Below are 18,131 nucleotides of genomic sequence, written 5' to 3'. Positions count from 1 at the left end.
TGTCACTTGGAAGAAAATCAAGAAACAAAGTCATGTTGAGACATTAATATTATATAACAATTTGATAAGGATAAAAGTCAAATTCGAATTTAAGCTTTACTTCAGTCAATATGTATTCAGGGCCTTTTATTTTCTATATAATATAAGCTATAGATAAATAATTAGAACATGCATGAGTATTGTATTAGTTCGTAAGCTGCCAGAATGCAATATACCAGAAATGGAATGGCTTTTAAAAAGGAAATTTAAGTTGCAAGTTTACAGTTCTAAGACCATGAAAATGTCCAAATTAAGGCATCTGTGGAAACCTTGATTCAAGAAAGGCTGATGGATCCAGAACACCTGTCAGCTGGAAAGGCACATGGCGACATCTGCTAAGCTTCTCATTTCGTAAGGATTCCCTGGGGATGGTTGCCTTCTGCATCTCCAAAGATCTCTGGCTGTGTGGGCTGTCAGCTCTGGTGGCTCTAAAGTTGTTTTCAAAAAATGGTTCCCTCATAAAGGATACCAGTAAGCAGCCCCACCTTGAATGGGTAGAGGCACATCTCCATGGAAACAATGAAGAAAGCCCACCCAACAATACTGAATGAGAATTAAAGAACATGGCTTTTCTAGGGTACATAATAGCTTCAAACCAGCACAAGTATAATTATGGCAAACAGAAAACCTCAAATTAGAGCTATCCCATAAAAGTGAAGATAATCATCTATTTGTGCCATGCCTTGTGGGAAAAAAAAGGACTAGGATTGGGAGCATTGTCAGATACATGTATTAATCTATATTTGGGAAACTGAGTTAGTGAATAACTTGCTGATAAAGATGGCAAAATATATCCAATAAGGGTTTATTATCCAGGATATATTGAGAAAAACAACTCGGCAACAGACAACCCAATTTAAAAAGGACAAAACCCAGACATTTTTCCAAAGAGAAAGTACAAATGGACAGAAAAGCACATGAAAAGGTATTCAACTTCACTAGCCATTAGGGAAATACAAATCAAAGCGACAATGAGATACCATTTCCCATCTCTAGAATGACCACTATATAAAAAACAAAAAATTACAAGTGTGAGAGAGGATGTGGAGAAAATGGGAACATTCACTGCTAGTAGGAATGTAAAACAGTACAGCTACTGTGGAAGACAGTCTAATCTGCAGGTCTAAAGCTTGGAATTCTAACCAGATAGCTTGATATCATGAATGATAAAATTGTACTACACCAAAAAATGTCACATCACCTGAACTTACTGCCTAGGGCTGTGCTGCTCAGTATAGTTTTCTCATGTAGCTACTGAACACACTTGAAATGTAGCTTGTGGAAACTGAGATGTGCTTGAAGTATAAAATTCAGGATTGCATTGCAAAGACTTAGTACATAAAAAAATATGTATTTCTTATATAAGAAACTTTTCACTATAATGTAACTTCTTATATTTCTATTGGACAGCCCTGATCTAGAGTCTCACTAATTATCAGGACCATCTTGCTCCACTGTCCTCATACATAGTAACAGGACACCATACTTGCAACTGAATTCCATTTATATGTAATGAAGACTAGTTTAGGGGTATGCATAATCCCTTATTATAAAGATTTAGAGGAACTAATGAGCATTCTAGTCCTGGCAAATCAACAAGTTCAACTTGGTGATTATGGGGGGGGGGGGAATGGAGAAAATATAAAGTATACTGTTTTTAAGATACTGGAAGGAACAAGCCTGTGGACTGAGGAGGATTAAAGAGAGAAGAGGAAAGGTTTTCAGAAACAGGTAGGCTCAAGTATGTTAACAGGCTAAAGAAATCAATGGTGAAAAAGACTGAAGAGACAGATCCCTGTAGAATTAAATCTCAGAAACCACACCCCATACTAGCAAAAGGCCTCTTTTGTAGATGAGAAAGTGCTCTCTCCACCACCAGTTACTATGCTAAGTAAAGGTCCAAAAGATTTTAACATTACGTCATCAATTCATTTTCTAAGAGTCTCCCTTCAAGTCTCTCCTTTTAAGAGCCTCCTTTTTAAGAGTCTCTTCTCAATTTCTGGAACTTTGCTAAACAGGATACCAACTAATGATACTAACTTGATGCTCAAGTTAACTTCATTACCAGCTTGATACTAAATTACAAGTCCTAAAATTAGCCAGTTTTTTTTTCCTGGATGTTGTTTGGTGGGAGTCACGTTTCATTCTTCTTCCACGTGACCATTCCATTATTGAAGCACCACTTTTTGAAAAAAAATTTTTTTATAAGTTCATGGGCTGGGAATTGAAGCCAGGTCTCCTGCATGGCAGGCAAGAAGTCTACCATTGCCCCCAGTTTTTACTGTAACCAGGCAATTTGCTAATATTCAGTTCTCCTTAGGACTCCACACAAACATGCCATTGTAAACTTTCTCCTTTGGAAACATATTGTCCTTCCCAATAACTCACTTTAACCTGGATGTGAAATGAAGGTTTATCCAGAATAACTTTCTTCCAGAAAATTCCATTTAAACCATTTCCTGTTGGCTTGAGTTACCAAAGCTATTTAGATAATTATTAACAGGAATTATATATCCAGAAAGGTACACATACATATGTCTTGCATATTTTTCAGTGTTATCGTCTAGAGCAGCTGTCCAATAGCACTTTTTCATGTTAGCAATTCATGAAGTCCCAAGCAGACCCTCATTTAAAGAGTAGACCCCCATTCTTAAAAATCTATTTTTTAGTTGTAATAGGATTTTTTTTAACCAAAGTTCTATACCAAGGACACATGGTTTTGTTGCTAAAGCTCAGCAAATAGGCTTTTAAATTCAATATATGTATCTTGCACCTTAAGCTCAATTTAAATATTTGATCTATTAAACACTTGAAGAAATAATCTAAAAATGGTATAAATACATTAGTGAACAAGGACTACAAAACTATTACTGTAACTAGTCTAATTTAGACTAGTCTTTCAGTTCATATATTTATTCACCATTAAAATTGCAAATGCTGTTAAAGGCTGTTCCTTGTTTACTGTGGGTTTAGATACAAAGGGATTTAAGAGTGATCATTTCTAATAAGCTTCCAACACAAAGCCCTATGCTGTAGGGTCCCAACCTTGAAAGTACCAAGGCTTTGAACAAGAAATACTTCCCTATTTTTCTCTGTTAAACCAAGACCCATCTGATAATATTTACATAATGAAGTGAGACTAAAATGATAAAAACAAGACATTTATTATCAATTATCATGTCTTACAAATTTTATTTTTACATAACCAATGGATAAAATACAAAATATTTACAAGTGTATGTACAAGACTCCCACCTGTATGTAGTCTCTGGTCCATTTGTGCTATCTCACATCTGCAAGAGAAACCTAAAATGTTAGTTAAGTATTTAAATCTTCTCATATGAGAGCTTTTAACCACAATTACCACTAAACATAGGAATAGGATAATGCTGGAGACACGAACTTGCAATAAAGTGCTGCTTCAGGCAACATTAGCCAATGATTTTCTTTTAGACAGGCACCCACAGGCTATATGGACTTTTTTTCTCATTTACTTTTGGGGATCCTGAAGAAGTGTCAACAGTAGCTTTAGATGATCTCTGAAACATTGGCTTTGCTACAGAATTCTGTAAGAGAACAAAATATTAAGTCAACGTTCCAAACACATACTTACATACCTTTATGTACAGCTTAAAATACTTTGCAAAATATGATAATGTGATTTAAAATGCAAAGTGAGGACTCACTTGTAACTTAAGTCAAACCACAAAGTCAATGAAGTTGGAAAAATTAAATATGGACAGGGCTATATTATAATAGGTATCATATACTTTGAGCTTGTTTTTAAAAACCCTTCTCGTATTGAGTTAGTTTGATTTGGGGATCTTTAGATTTGCTTTTTTTTGACATGGGCAGGCACCCGGAATCAAACCTGGGTTTCCAGCATGGCAGGTGAGAACTCTGCCTGCTGACCCACGGTTGCCCACCATTGAGACGTGCTTTTAATATAAAACTTATGAACATGAATTTTAAGATATGGTAGCCCTTTATATGGGTCACTTATAAAAGTGGCACAAAAATATAAAAGATATTAATTTTACAAAGAAGCTTAGAGGGCCCCAAATCATCATAAGAACACACATCACAAAGTCTTCCAACAGAAATAAAATCTTATTAATACAAATATGTTTCAGTGACCAATGCTTAGGTAACTTACATAAGAGCTGAAAGCTATGCTTCTTTGCTGGGAAGATTTTTCACTACAATTTTTGGTTTCATCTTCCTTAAGTTCTTCCGACAGCTAGACAGATAAGAAAAACGTATTTTTAAAAACACACCACTGGCTTGCAAGTACTATATAAAAAACAGCCTAATAGTATAGAAATTCAGTTTTAGAAACAAATAAAGTTTTACCTAATCATATAGTTAGCAACCTAACCAAATATTCTGTTGAGCTTTCCCATAATAAAAGTTATTTAATGACAGAGTTGATTAAGGCCTATTCGAATTCTAACTTTTAAATGTAAAGCCATACCAGAAAATACCTAGTTTCTTCAAATGAAGAAATAAACGCATTTTTTTATTTCTTCAAAGAAAGAACACATTCACCATTTTGGGGATCTGAGATGAACTCAACATAAGTTGAATAAGCAACTCAACTAAGAATATCTATTAATGCTAGTTACAACTGAACCTCACCACACTAAGGAAACCTACATCTGGGTCACAATGGTAGGTGCATCACAATGCACCATACACCTAGAAAGCACATTTTGCCTGTGTTTCACATTTAGCGATTCTTTTCCTTCTCTTTTTTTAAAATTCAGACAACTTCAAACCTTTGCACTGAAAGTTCAACGTAAAAGCACATTCACATATGAATATCAATTCCTAACTTCCTTAAAACATTTAAGGCCATGCGTTCTTGTTTTTTCTGTTTGTTTTTTGCATAGGCAGACACCAGGAATCAAACCTAGGTTTCCAGCTTGGCAAGGGAGAATTCTGCCACTGCGCTACTGTTGCATCACCCAAGGCCATGAGTTTTAAACTTTGGATTTTACATGAATAATTTAAAAAGACATATGCCAGTGCACATCCTACACATTCTTGAGAATTATAATAAACTTATCTGCAAGTGAAGCAGGCCTCTTCTTCTGTAATCTCTCAAAACATCTGGAACATATTGCATATATTATGAAAGGGACATCTATATTCACAGATGCCCCATCTTTACTGTGTATCTTTGGTTAGTTTTTGATACCTGTTCCCAAATTCTAGCATGCATTTAATCTACCAAAAAAAAACAAAACAACAAAAATCTAAGCTTTCAGTGCTTGAATTTAAATTTTAAATTATTTAAACTTCTTATGTTTTAACCCATGTATCAATTACCAACAGATTTTCTTCATCAATGTCTGGAGACCACATTCAAGATTTCTATAAGACAGAAATAAAGCAGGTAAACTATACTGTATTTTGAGTACAGAACTGGTGGAGAACATACTGCCGCAAATGAAAGCTAAAGATAAACACTGTGTGAAGACTAGAATTTAGAAAAATCTGTCAACTGCATAGAAAGACACCAAGTACCAGCTACAATATATCAGCAGTGTTAGGACAGTGATTAGTAGTGTCAATCCAAAATAAAGTTTACTAAGCTTCCATTTTCATGGGTGAGACCTGGCTAGCATTCTGAGATCTGGTATTTTGACATTAGCAAATTATATTTAGCTGGCTTTTGGGAGAAGATAGTCTAAGATAAATAAAACTGGCTAATCAGATCTTCTGGTAGGAGTCTTTTGAAAAGGTTGGATAAACCTGGAACACTCACCTCGAATTTTGCTCCACTTGGTACAGCTGTTCCACAGTTTGTTTCTTTAGATAAAGGAACAGTTCTGAGACTAGCTGGCAAGTCAAGGCTGGATGTTCCTAAAGCTTTTGCCGCATTGGCTTTTGCTATTTCTAACAGTTCCATTCGATCTGCAAAGAATAAAAAAAACATCTCATCAAACCTATAACATTTCCACAAGAGGACAAAAAATCACGAATTAAGTGTGAGTTTTATTTAGAACAGCAATGAAGAGCTGGAATGATTTGTTTTTATTTCCAAATATAAGGTATAACTTTATTCATGGAAACATCTTCATCTGTTAAAAAAAATACAAGCATCTTTAATATCAATAAAAAGTTTACCTTACCAAAGACCTGAATTTCATATATTTTTTTTTTGCTTTCTCTAAAAAGTTTTGAATTTGAGGTGTTTTTTGGTACAGATACACTTAAAAAATGTTTGGCTTCAGAGAAAAGCTGCAAGCACAGTAGAGTTCCAATGTACCATACACCCAGTTTACATTTACACTAATACATTATGGAACAATTGTTTCAACTGTTGAACCAATTCTAACACACTATTAACTAAATCCCCATACTTTATCACGTTTCCTTAGGTTTTTTTTTTCCTTAATTTTTTATCCGCTCTCTTCGTTCCAGGAATCTTGTCATTAAAAAAAAAAGTGACAAACGACATACCTTTCATGTACCAAAGGTAATAAACTGAAACTACACAGTACCTACCTCTAGTTCCCTGACCTACTCGTACACTGTTCATACAAGAACCTTAACTCTGCGCCTCTCTCAACGACATTTCACCCACCTTTTTCACTTAAGCGAAAGGGAGTTCTGCTCCGCGACCTAGTCCTGGATCTCGACCTCCAACATCTGTGGTCTTCCGGGTACACCGTGCGACCAAAGCCGTAGCATCGTCGCCCCCGCGTGACCGCGTAGGCCCTTCGGTAACAAGACCTTCCCCGAGAGCGGGACCTGCTCCGGGGTCGGTACCGCGACGGAGACCGGTAATGCCTCCCGTAGGAGCCGCGGTGCCTCTCTCTGTGCCGGCGGCTGCGGGAACGCGACCGGCTGCGCGAGTAAGACCTCGAGTAGCGTCTGTACTTCCGCTGGTGGCGCCTCCGGCAGCGAGACCGTGACCTGCTCCTTCTCCCGGGCCGGCTCCGACTCCGGGAACGACTGGAGACGCTGGAACCGGACCGAGAGCTTCTGGAAGTCGAGCGACTTCTGGAACGCGAGGAAGACCGCTGGCTGGACTGTCCCGATCGGGACGTCGAGGGGGAATCCTTCTCCTGCAGCGAACCAGGCCACATGTCGTTCACGTAGTTGGACATCTCAGCCTGAGACTTCATCTTAATTTTCTTGGAGAAGAACCTCGAAAACACGTCCCTAAAGCAACCAAAAAAAGGTTCACAAAAGGAAAGATCAAGGCCAGAAGTTGGTCGCCGCACCCGATTACACCACCCCGCCCGATTGCTCCGCCCCTCCGTCCTCGCCTCCCAGAGGCCGCAGGCCTAGCCAGGCGCGAGCCGGTACTAGTCCTGAGAGAAACAGTTCTTAAAATCCCGTTAATGCCGTGAAGCCGCGTGCTCGACGCAACATGCTTGCGTTCCCGTCCCGCGATCTACCCCACTTTCCGCGCGGCCCACACCTGAGGTAACCGCTGAGCCGACCCTCCACCAGAAAACTTCCCAGAGGCCGCAGGCACCTCACTCTAGACAGTTAAAGAGATCCAACAGACGCGTTCCTTCCGAAGCCTGGTAGGAAAAGCGGCTTCCCAAACAACAAGACCCGGCGCGAGACTTCTAGCGTCCGAACTCAAAGACAACTGAATCTAAAGACGCGGTCGAAAATACTAGAAGCTAGCATCCGGAGCATGCGCAGAAACGTAAGGGCGATGGGCGTGGCTCCTTCTCGACCAACCACCGCCCGCCTCTTCTCTCCCCGTGCCCCTCCCCCCCGTCCTCGCGCGTCGCCCTCACGATGCGCGTGCGCGACAAAGCTCTTGTTGGCGGGGAGGGAGGCGCTGCCACATCTAGTGTTTGGCTGTATGCCATGCTTTGTTTTCTTGGCCAAAACCCGTAGAACGTGTTACGACCCGGCGCGGCGCAGTTCCAGGCTCCCGACCGACTGCACGGTCGGGGGCGGTCATAAGTGCCAGGCGGGGAGTCGGCGGGTGAGCGGGAGAACGAGGAAGAGCCTCATGTAGGTTGGGGCTGGAATCCGGCCTGTCTGGCAGAAGCCGCCGTTGTCGTTCTGGGACTCTGCAGATGCTTGCTGTGCCTTACTGGCTCCTTTCTCTTACCTCGTGTCCGACCCGTATCGGGAAAGGGCGACCGCTCCCCGACCCTGAAGACCACAGAATCTCAGTAAATGTAATAGTTAACTTACCAAAGGTGTTTTACTTCTGTGTTTCGGCCAATAAAGGTAAGAAAGTGTGGAGACATAATGCAGGCAAGCAAGAAATTGATCAAATCCGTGATGCCGCTCGTTCCACTTATTAGTTCGTTTAGTAAGAAGCTGAAGTGAGCGTTTGTTAATGCTTCTTAGGGCTGGAACTATTGGGTCACTAATTGGCATTAAAAAAACTTAAGAATTGTCAGTCACAAGTAAAAAGGGCTCCTCCACCCTAAGTCATTTAACAACCATAGTTAGACTTTAAGAGGTCAGAATGTTGTCTTAGGTGTCGATTCTGAGGACAGCGTGCTTGGTGTTGAGGATTAGAGGCAACTATTTTATTCTCAGGGATTTACAAATACGATACATTCTAAACATTTATGGTGATAAAGCATGACAGTTGCTTTGAAAACTGAGTTACTTAACCCCTTTCATTGAATGAACAGGTCACTTTTGTAAGGAGATTTATTCGCTATATGAGCATCTTTACAAATTAGTGATATTTTCACGAAAGCAACTTTCTTTAAAGGGAGATACATTCCTTTGTTCATCTTCACCCCACATATTCAAACATGCACAGAAGTGGAGGGAATAAAAATCTTACCACAGATGTAATCCTCTACATCTCTGAGAAAGCATCATAATGGAAATAATTTCTTAAGTGTACTCATGTCCTTGACATATTGCTAAATACTATCTCAAGTAAGTTGAGAAGATACAGTACCCATTTGCCAGGAACTATTATTGAAAGTTCTTCATGAGTTTCACGTTTGATAAGTGCAAAAATGATGTGTTAGGAGGAAAAGAGTGTGAAAATATGTTTATAAGATGATGGAGTCTGAGTTCATGATTATCGGAATCTTTGTGGACAGTTTATAATGTCACTCAAATGTGTCCCTGTTACATAATAAAGAATTTGATTTGGCTGGTTTTCGTTCCTGGGAGATACCCTCTAAATCAATGGAATTTCTGTGCTAGAGGTGTTTTTGTTATTCATGGTGGGCCTTCCAGACCACACCTGATAGTTTATACTGGTGATATGAGTCAGGGTGGGGGTGACCAATCATGGAAATAAGGAGTGTGACTTTGAGCCGCCCGCCTCTCAGGAAGAAGGAGGGACTGGACATGAAGTTAGACCAGGTGGGCATTGATTCTGTCAAGCCTATGTAATGAAATCCCAATAAAAATTATGTACGCCAAAGCTCTCATGAGCTTCACTGATCAGGAATACACATCTAAGTGCTGGGAGAGTGTCACATCCTAACTCGGGGGAGAGGACAGGGGAATTTCAAATTTTGAGACCCTCTCAGACCTTGCACTATGAATGTCTTCTTTTGGTTCCTTATTTGTATCCTTTTTGCTATAATAAAATGTAATTGTAACTATAGTGCTTTCCCAAGTTCTGTGGGTGGTTCCAGCACATTATTTGAGAGTGTGGTGGGAACCCCTGAATTTGTAACCAGTTGGTCAGAAGTGCAGGTGGCCTTGAGCCCCAGAATTTTATCTGGTGTGTTAAGTGATGGCAGGCTTGTGAAGGACTGTGCCTTGAAGCTGTGGAATGTGATCTAACTCTAGATAGAGTCAGGATTACTTTGCAGTTGGTATCAGAAGTTCCTGCAGTGCCTAAAAAAGGCGGCCAGAAAAAGCCTGGATAATAACAGTAAGGATATTGGAAAATCAATGGCTGAGTTAAAATATGCTAGACTAGAGTTTCTTTGTTTCTCTAAATAATACAATCTTGATTTAGCATCTGCCCACCCACCTGATGGGAAATCCAATTTCAGTCATTAGAGCATTGTGCACTGAATTTATAGGCTGATTTAGGCAGAAATGCCATCTTTACAATAGTCCATCTTCCTATCCAAGAATATGATAATTTTCTCCATTTATTTAGATTTTTTCAAGTCCTTACTGTGGTAGACAGACTAATGGCTTGCCCAAATTATTTAATGCCTTAATCTCTGTAGCCTGTGAATGTTATCTTCTATTGTGCAGATATGATTAAGATTAAGGACCTGAAGGGGTGCAAGGGTAGTTCAGTGGTAGAATTCTCAGGTGCCATGCGAAGACCCGGTTCAGTTCCCGGCCTGAGCACTTCCCAAACAAACAAAGAAACAACAAAACAAACAAACAAAATGGTGCTGCAATAAAGGGCTACTCACATGGAAAATGAATGAAATGTGACCCCGCCATACAGCATACAAAAAAAAAAAAAAAGATTAAGGACCTGGAGATAGATTATTCTGAATTATTTGGGTGGGCCTAATCTAATTGGATGAGAGATTGGAAGCATGAAAAGGATTCAAGGCCCTATTGCTGCATTTAAAATGTAAGAGGCTATGTTATGTTCAAGGACTAGAAAATGGCCTCTAATTGCTAAGGGCAGCTCCCAGCAGACAATCAGCAAAGACCTGGAGACCTCAGTCCTATAGCCTCAAGGCACTGGATTCTGCCAACATCTGATGAGTTGATGTTGGAGATTGTCTCCTAGGGCCTACAAGAAGTAGTGCAGCCCAGCCAACCCCTCAATTTGGCCCAGTGAGACTTCTGACCTGGAGAACTATAAGATAATATGCTTGGGTTGTTTTAAGCCACTGAATGTGGTAATTTGATACAGCAGCAAAATTTGCTAAAATTTTATAGATTTTTTCATATACATCTTGCACATCTTGCTAGGCCTATTTTGAAATATTTTAATGGTATTTGTGAAGAATATGATCTTTTTTTGTTGTTGTTATATATTCACTTTGTATTATGTTCACTTTGTTTTAAGTGTTCCTAATAGAAAACACTTAGCTGAGTTTTTAATCTATATGAAAGTTTTCTTCCTTTGGTAGGTAAAGTCATCCCTTTTATATTTATTGATTTTGTCTCTTCCATTGGTGTCTATTATTTATTACTCTTTGCTTTTTTCCCTTTTTCCCACTTTATTTTGCCAGCTTGATCAAGGATCTTTTTCCCATCTCCCATTATTCATTTAGAGGTTCTACAGTGCTTCACCATGCTATTAATGGTTATGTTTTAGCCCTACCAAACATATTAAAACCTGTTCCTCCTCTCCTCCTGTATTAGGGTTCTCTAGAGAAACAGGACTGACAAGACAGATCTATCTTTCTATAAAGAGATTTATTTTAAGGAATTGGCTCATGTGACAGTGGGGACTGGCAAAGTGAGCTGAAAGCTAGAAGCACCAATAAAGATGACACTAAAGTCCTTAGTCTGATTTCCGCAGGGGAAGTTGTCTAGCTGGAAATTCCAGCAGGAGTAATGCTGAATTTAAGTCTGAATTATTCTTCCCAAACTCTTAAATCCTCAGTTCTGGCTGTTGAGACCTCCAGTTGATTAGATGCAGGGACCTCACATTGCTGAGGTCCATTAGTTGATAGTAGATGCAGTCAGCTGTACATGCAGTCAACCCATTACATGTACTCAACTGATTACAGATCTACATTTCATCTATAAAATCCACTTGCAGTAATAAGCAGGTCCAGTGCCTGACCAAACAACTAGACACCATAAGCTAGCAAAGCTGATACATGAAATTAACCATTACATCCTTTGTCCTTTATTTAGTCATTCTACAAATATTTATTGAATGTTTATTGTATTAGATGCTGTTGGGTGGGTTTAAAAGTTTTTAGTTGTCCTTTCCCCCAACAAGGTCAAATTTCTTCATTACTTTTAATGACTAAGCTAATCTTGTAACAAATGAAGGAACCGAAGAGGTATAGAGAAAAAGCTAATAATCCGTACCCTGTCCCCATACTCCATCCTCACTCCCAAGAGGTAACCAGTGTTAGCATTTCAGTGAGTATCCTACCACACCATTCTCCAAGTTCTTTCAAACATATATATGACATATAGAGCTTTTGATGACTATGAACCCATTTTAAACCGATTTGCAACTTGCCTTTATAATGAACATCCTTTAAAATAAATTCTGTAGATTAATTTACTGCTATTTAACAGCTGTATAATATTCCATTACCTACAAGTACCATAATTTGTTCTTGTGTCATTATTACTTATTTGTAGACATTCATGTGGTTTTCTTTTTCTTTTTTCACACTCAAAACTATTCCTCAATATGAACAATCATTCACTGCTACTTTTATTACTATGTCATGAAGCCCCCAAAGTAGAATTTCTGGGTTAAAGGATCTGTGTAATTTAATATATTGCCATTTGCTTTCCAAGAAGATTGTCGTGATTTACAGTTTTAGCCACAAATATATGAGAATGTCTCCTGTTATTCTGAATTCTTTATTAATCTTTTAAATTTCTGCCAAAGTTGTGAGATCTTGTTGGTTTGTACAGGTTAGTGTGATGCCTCGATATATCCCAGAGTAATCTGGGCAGAGAATAAAAAAAATATCTGCAACATGACTCCCAGGAGTGTGGACCTTCCTGGCAATGTGGGACAGAAATCCTAGAATGAGCTGAGACTCAGCATCAAGGGATTGAGAGAACCTTCTGGACCTAAAGGGGGAAGAGTGAAATGAGCGTCAAAGCGTCAATGGCTGAGAGAGTCCAAACAGAGTCAAGAGGTTATCCTGGAGGTTATTCTTGCGCATTAAATAGATATCATCTTGTTAGTCAAGATGTAACGGAGAGGCTAGAGGGAACTGCCTGAAAATGTGGAGCTGTGTTCCAGTAGCCATGTTTCTTGAAGATGATTGTGTAATGATATAGCTTTCACAATGTGACTGTGTGATTGTGAAAACCTTGTGTCTGAGGCTCCTTTTATCTACCTTATCAATAGACAAGTAAAACATATGGAATAAAAATAAATTATAGGGGGAACAAATGTTAAAATAAATTTAGTTTAAAATGCTAGTGATCAGTGAAAGGGAGGGGTAAGGGATATGGTATGTATAAATTTTTTTTCTGTTTTCATTTTATTTCTTTTTCTGAATAGATGCAAATGTTGCAAGAAATGATCATGATGATGAATATGCAGCTATGTGATGATATTGTGAATTACTGATTATACATGTAGAACGGAATGATCAAAATAGGAATGTTTGCATTTGTTTGGTGTTTTTTGGTATATAAAAAACTAAAATAAAATAAAATAAATTTGCAGAGTGCCTTGGAGAACTGGAGAAGAAGGAGGAAATATTTAACTTTCACATCCAGGGAATTCGTGATATTCTCACAAGCAGTGAGGACAACCAATTTAATAAATCAAGCCCTCAATCTTGGGGTTCAGACCTATGAAACTTATTTCTGCAAAGAAGCTAAGCTTACTTATAATTATGCCTAAGAGTCAACCCCAAAGAACCTCCTTTGTTGCTCAGATGTGGCCTTTTCTCTAAGCCAACTCTGCAGGTGAACTCACTGCACTCCCTCCTACATGGGACATGACTCCCAGGGTTATGAATTTCCCTGGCAGTGTGGGACAGGACTCCTGGGATGAACAAGAACCCAGCATCATAGGATTGAGAAAGCCTTCTTGATTAATAGGGGGAAGAGAGATATGAGACAAAATAAAGTGTCAGTGGCTAAGAGATTTTTAAACAGAGCTAAGAGGTTATTCTGGATGTTATTCTTATGTATTATATAGATATCCCTTTTTAGTTTATAGTGTTTTGGAGTGGCTAGAGGGAAGTACCTGTAACTGTTGAACTGTGTTCCAGTAGCCATGATTCTTGAAGACGATTGTATAACTATGTGGCTTTTACAGTATGTGTGGTTTGAAAGGATGTATATCCGCTAGAAAAGGCATGTTTTAATCAAAATCCCATTCCCTATTCAATACTATATGTTTGAAACTGTAATCAGATCATCTCCCTGGATGATGTGATTTAGTCAAGAGTGGTTGTGAAGCTGGATTAAGTGACGACATGTCTCCACCCATTTGGGTGGGTCTTGATAAGCTTCTGGAGTCCTATAAAAGAGGAAACATTTTGGAGAAGGGAAGAGAATCAGAGACAGCAGAGAATGCTGCAGCACCATGAAGCAGAGAGTCCACCAGCCAGCAACCTTTGGAGATGAAGAAGGAAAACGCCTCCCAGGGAGCTTCATGAAACTGGAAGCCAGGAGAGGAAGCTAGCAGATGACACCGTGTTCGCCATGTGCCCTTCCAGCCAAGAGAGAAGCCCTAACTGTGTTCGCCATCTTCTGCCCTGAACTTCATCGGCCTTTTTGAACCAAAGCATCTTTCCCTGGAGGGATGCCTTAGATTGGACATTTCTATAGACTTGTTTTAATTGGGACATTTTCTTGGCCTTAGAGCTGTAAACTAGCAACTTTTTAAATTCCCGTTTTTAAAAGCCATTTCATTTCTGGTGTATTGCATTCCAGCAGCTAGCAAACTAGAACACAGTGTGAGTGTGTGATTATGAAAACCTCGTGTCTGATGCTCTTTTATCCAGGGTATGAACAGATGAGTTAAAAAAAAAAAAAAAAGGATAAAAAATAAATGGGGTTAAAGGGTAAAAAATTGGTAGAATGAAATAATAATGGACAATGAGAGGAAGGGGTTAGCAGTAGGGGATGTATGTTTTTTATTTTTTTCTTTTTATTTCTTTTTCTGGAGTGATGCTAATGTTCTAAAAATGATCATGGTGATGAATATACAACAGTGTGATGATATATTGTGAGCCATTGATTGTACACGATGTATGGACTCTATGTGAAGATTTCTCAATAAAAATATTTCAAAAAAATAAATTTTTGCCAAAGTGATAGGTAAACAAGTAGTATCTTTCTTGCTTTAATATGTATGTCCCTGATTAAAAGTGGTTCAGTGATAGAATGCTCACATTCCATGCGGGAAACCCGGGTTTGATTCCCAAACCATGCACCATTCATTCCCCCAAAAAAGTGAAGTTGAGCCTCTCTTCATGTGTTTATTGGTTATTTAGACTTCTGTGCATTTCCGCTTCATCTCCTATATTCATATTTCTATTATTATCTGTACTTTTGGACTCCCTTGAGTGATATTAATCTTTGTCCTGTGGTATTACATATATTTTTATCATTTATTTTTCTTTTGTTTTTGTTCATGTCTTTTGTCATACCAAATTCTTAAAACTTTTATTTAGTCATTTTTGGATTCCGTTTTTCCTGACTTGCTTAGAAATATTTCCCCTACTCTAAAAGTTACATATTCTAAATTATCTAATAATAATTTTAATTTTGTACTTTACATTTAAATCTTTACTCCACCAGAAATATGTGTTGTATAAGGTATGCGATAAGGATTGAGGTTTGTTTTTTCCAGTTACTTCAGCATCATTTGTTTAATAAAACCTCCTTTCTTCCATTAAATCGAAATGCTTCATTTGGCATAGATTAAGTTCCATGTATACTTAAGCCTGTTTCAGGATATCTCTTCTATTCCATCAATCATTCTTGGGCTATCACTATTTTCTTTACACTCACTTTGTGGCAATACAAGTCATTTATTAAGGAGCTTGAGATACATGGGTTATAAATATGATAGGTTTTTTTTTTTTTCCCCAGAACTTCCCTCAAAGTTTCATATGTTGAACTTCATTTTTTTCTGGAGAATGGGTCCCTTAATGACATTTTGATCATTTGCTACAAATTTCTAGCCACTCTTGGCTGTTAGGATAGTCTCTAGTTTTGTTGTTGTTTTTTAGGGTGCATGGTCCAGGAAGCAAACCCAGGTCTCCTGCATGAAAGGTGAGCATTCTACCACTGAACTCCACCTGTACACCCCCCATTTTGGTTTTTGAGACTCAGTTCTGGTCATCAACATGGCAGTGTAAGACATCCCCTAGAAAAATCTCCTAATCCCACTTGCCCAGAACCCTAGAGTATGAGAGAGAGACTGGGGAAGTACTCCACATTGCTGAATGAAAGTTTAAAAAAAAAAAAAAAAAGGTAGGATATTTAAGTCCCAGACCTGCCAGTCTGGACCCACCCTCCTCACTCAGTTCCAGCTGCTTAAGAGTTACACACAGGCAGCATATCCTGGGTCCCTTCCATCGTTAATGCAGACCGTAGAGCCACTCGCAGCAGCAGGTTAGAACCCATGTATATCCGGCATTGGGACACAAGTCTACAGAGACCCAGGGTAGAATACAAATGGCTGACTAGTGTGTACATACAAAAAGGCCCCCAGGAAATAAACGGAATGTGGTAGAACTGTTGGCAAGAGGTGCACACACTTGATTTACTCTGTTTGGTGGACCACCTAAACACAAAACAAACCTTTCTGGATTGACCCCTCTGATTCCCTGGGGTAGGATACCCTAATGGGGAAAAAAGTGGAGACAGAAAAGCCTCATGGAAAAAAAGGGGGAACCAAACTGCTGTAAAACAGGATGAGTCCCTGAACTAAACACGGTAGTGAAAAGCGGGTCCTGAATAAGGCAGAGAATTTAAACAAATCCTAGGGGCTGCTGAGAAAATTCTGCGCAAAAACAGAACAGAGTCCCACGTGGGGTCCCCATGTCCACACCCATCCCTCCACCTTCCCACAGCCTTGGGCTCCCTTCTCAGGCTGTGCCAGGGTTACCCTGCTCTGCAAATGAATGGGAGCCTGGTGAGCCTGCGAGAGTTGCTGCTGCCATCCATTCACTGCAGAGTCCAAGGGGGAAAGGAGAGAGCTGGAGGACACCAACATGAACAAATTGTGAAATCATCACAGAAGGATAAAATTGGTCAGTTTGATCTTCAAACAATCTGAAAAAAAACAAAAGTAAGCTGTCTGTCTTCAAATGATGGGAAGTTACATGTTGCAGTAGAATTTTTTTCCAAAATCCTGAACTTTATACACGACAGACTGTAAAAGAATCATTGGACAGGAAGAAATTTTAAAAAAAGGTACAAAGATCCACAAGATGAAATATGAAATTGGTAGAGACAGTATACAGCAGTTCTGTGATGACCAGGACTTGCTGCAGCCAGCATTAGTATTTTGATCATTGCATAGAAATTCAGAGCAGCAACACAGAGCAAGTTCTCCAAACAGGTTCATGGATGGCATGACAGACTTAGGATGTGACAACAGAGAAAAATTAAAGGCCTAGGTACTCAAGATGAAACAAGAATTGAAAGAACCAGGACAACTTAAGAGCTTTTACCAGTTTACTTTTAATTTTGCACAGAATCCAGGACAAAAAGGATTAGATCAGAAACGACCATTTTCTACTAGAAGTTAGTGCTTAACAGAAGATTTAAATTCTTAGACCTATGGAATAAATTTTGTGGAACATCATAAATGATCAATACTGAAAGGTACTTGGACTCTTCTTTAGACATCAGTACAATGATTGCAGATGATATATCTAATTATGATGAAGAAGGAGCAGGGTCTGTTCTTATTGATGACTTTTTGGAATTTGCACACCCTCAAATTGCTGGGACAAAAAAATACAACACTTCAGCAATAAAGGAACCTTCTAGAATCTACAAAGTCTGTACAATAAATACAATGAGAAATTACACAGTTTCTGCTGGTTGAGGTTGAGACGCAATGTTAAGGATACATCTTGGACCATATTGCAGTTTATTCTTACGATGGTTTGGAGATGTCTTTTAGTCAGGCCCGCTCTAAACATTTATAATTCCAATATTGTGTACTTCATATTATATATGTCCATCCAAGGTTTTTCTCCCATAAGCCTTAGAAGCTTGATGGTGATTATTTTGAGGTTTCCATTCTTGCATAAGAATGTCTTAATCAGAAAATGGTTTGGCATAAGAATTAAACATATGAAACTTACAATTTATAAAAACTTCTTAAATATATGCTTTAGGGTGGTTGCAAAACTTTGTTGATAGCACTTCCATTAAGTGTATCAGATCTTAAAGGGTGTTTTGGTTTTGAAAAAAATTTTTTTCCTGACAAATCACATTTATTATTGACATGAGTAGAGTATCTGATGAAAATAACCAATGGGGAAAAAATTTAGGAGACCTTGGGGTCTACCTAA

The 18,131-nt window shown here is 38.8% G+C and overlaps 1 protein-coding gene and 1 pseudogene across 1 annotated transcript; one reads left to right on the top strand and one right to left on the bottom strand.

Moving 5' to 3' along the window:
* Positions 1–3,184: 3,184 nt before the first annotated feature.
* Positions 3,185–7,729, bottom strand: RSRP1 (arginine and serine rich protein 1). Its single transcript, XM_077150788.1, has 5 exons — positions 7,475–7,729; positions 6,632–7,212; positions 5,810–5,958; positions 4,196–4,279; positions 3,185–3,605 (listed from the first exon to the last, which is right to left on the bottom strand). The coding sequence occupies exons 2-5, from the start codon at positions 7,173–7,175 to the stop codon at positions 3,489–3,491; spliced, it is 894 nt and encodes a 297-aa protein (XP_077006903.1). The 5' UTR covers positions 7,176–7,212; positions 7,475–7,729; the 3' UTR covers positions 3,185–3,488.
* An 8,673-nt stretch (positions 7,730–16,402) lies between these two features.
* LOC143664105 (DCN1-like protein 1 pseudogene) lies at positions 16,403–17,769 on the top strand (annotated as a pseudogene).
* The last annotated feature ends 362 nt before the right edge of the window (positions 17,770–18,131 follow it).

This window comes from Tamandua tetradactyla, chromosome 2, assembly GCF_023851605.1.
Source record: "Tamandua tetradactyla isolate mTamTet1 chromosome 2, mTamTet1.pri, whole genome shotgun sequence".
In the NCBI taxonomy this organism is placed as follows: Eukaryota; Metazoa; Chordata; class Mammalia; order Pilosa; family Myrmecophagidae; genus Tamandua; species Tamandua tetradactyla.
This window is presented reverse-complemented; position numbering and strand designations above follow the sequence as displayed.

Bases quoted from the DNA above. Each gene is read 5' to 3' on its own strand.
- RSRP1 (XM_077150788.1), bottom strand. From the start codon at position 7,175: ATGAAGTCTCAGGCTGAGATGTCCAACTACGTGAACGACATGTGGCCT. The intron at 4,280-5,809 runs GTGAGTGTTCCA...TTATCTGTCTAG, and splicing joins CAAGTGGAGCAAAATTCGAG to CTGTCGGAAGAACTTAAGGA. The intron at 3,606-4,195 runs GTAAGTTACCTA...GTTCTCTTACAG, and splicing joins GCATAGCTTTCAGCTCTTAT to AATTCTGTAGCAAAGCCAAT.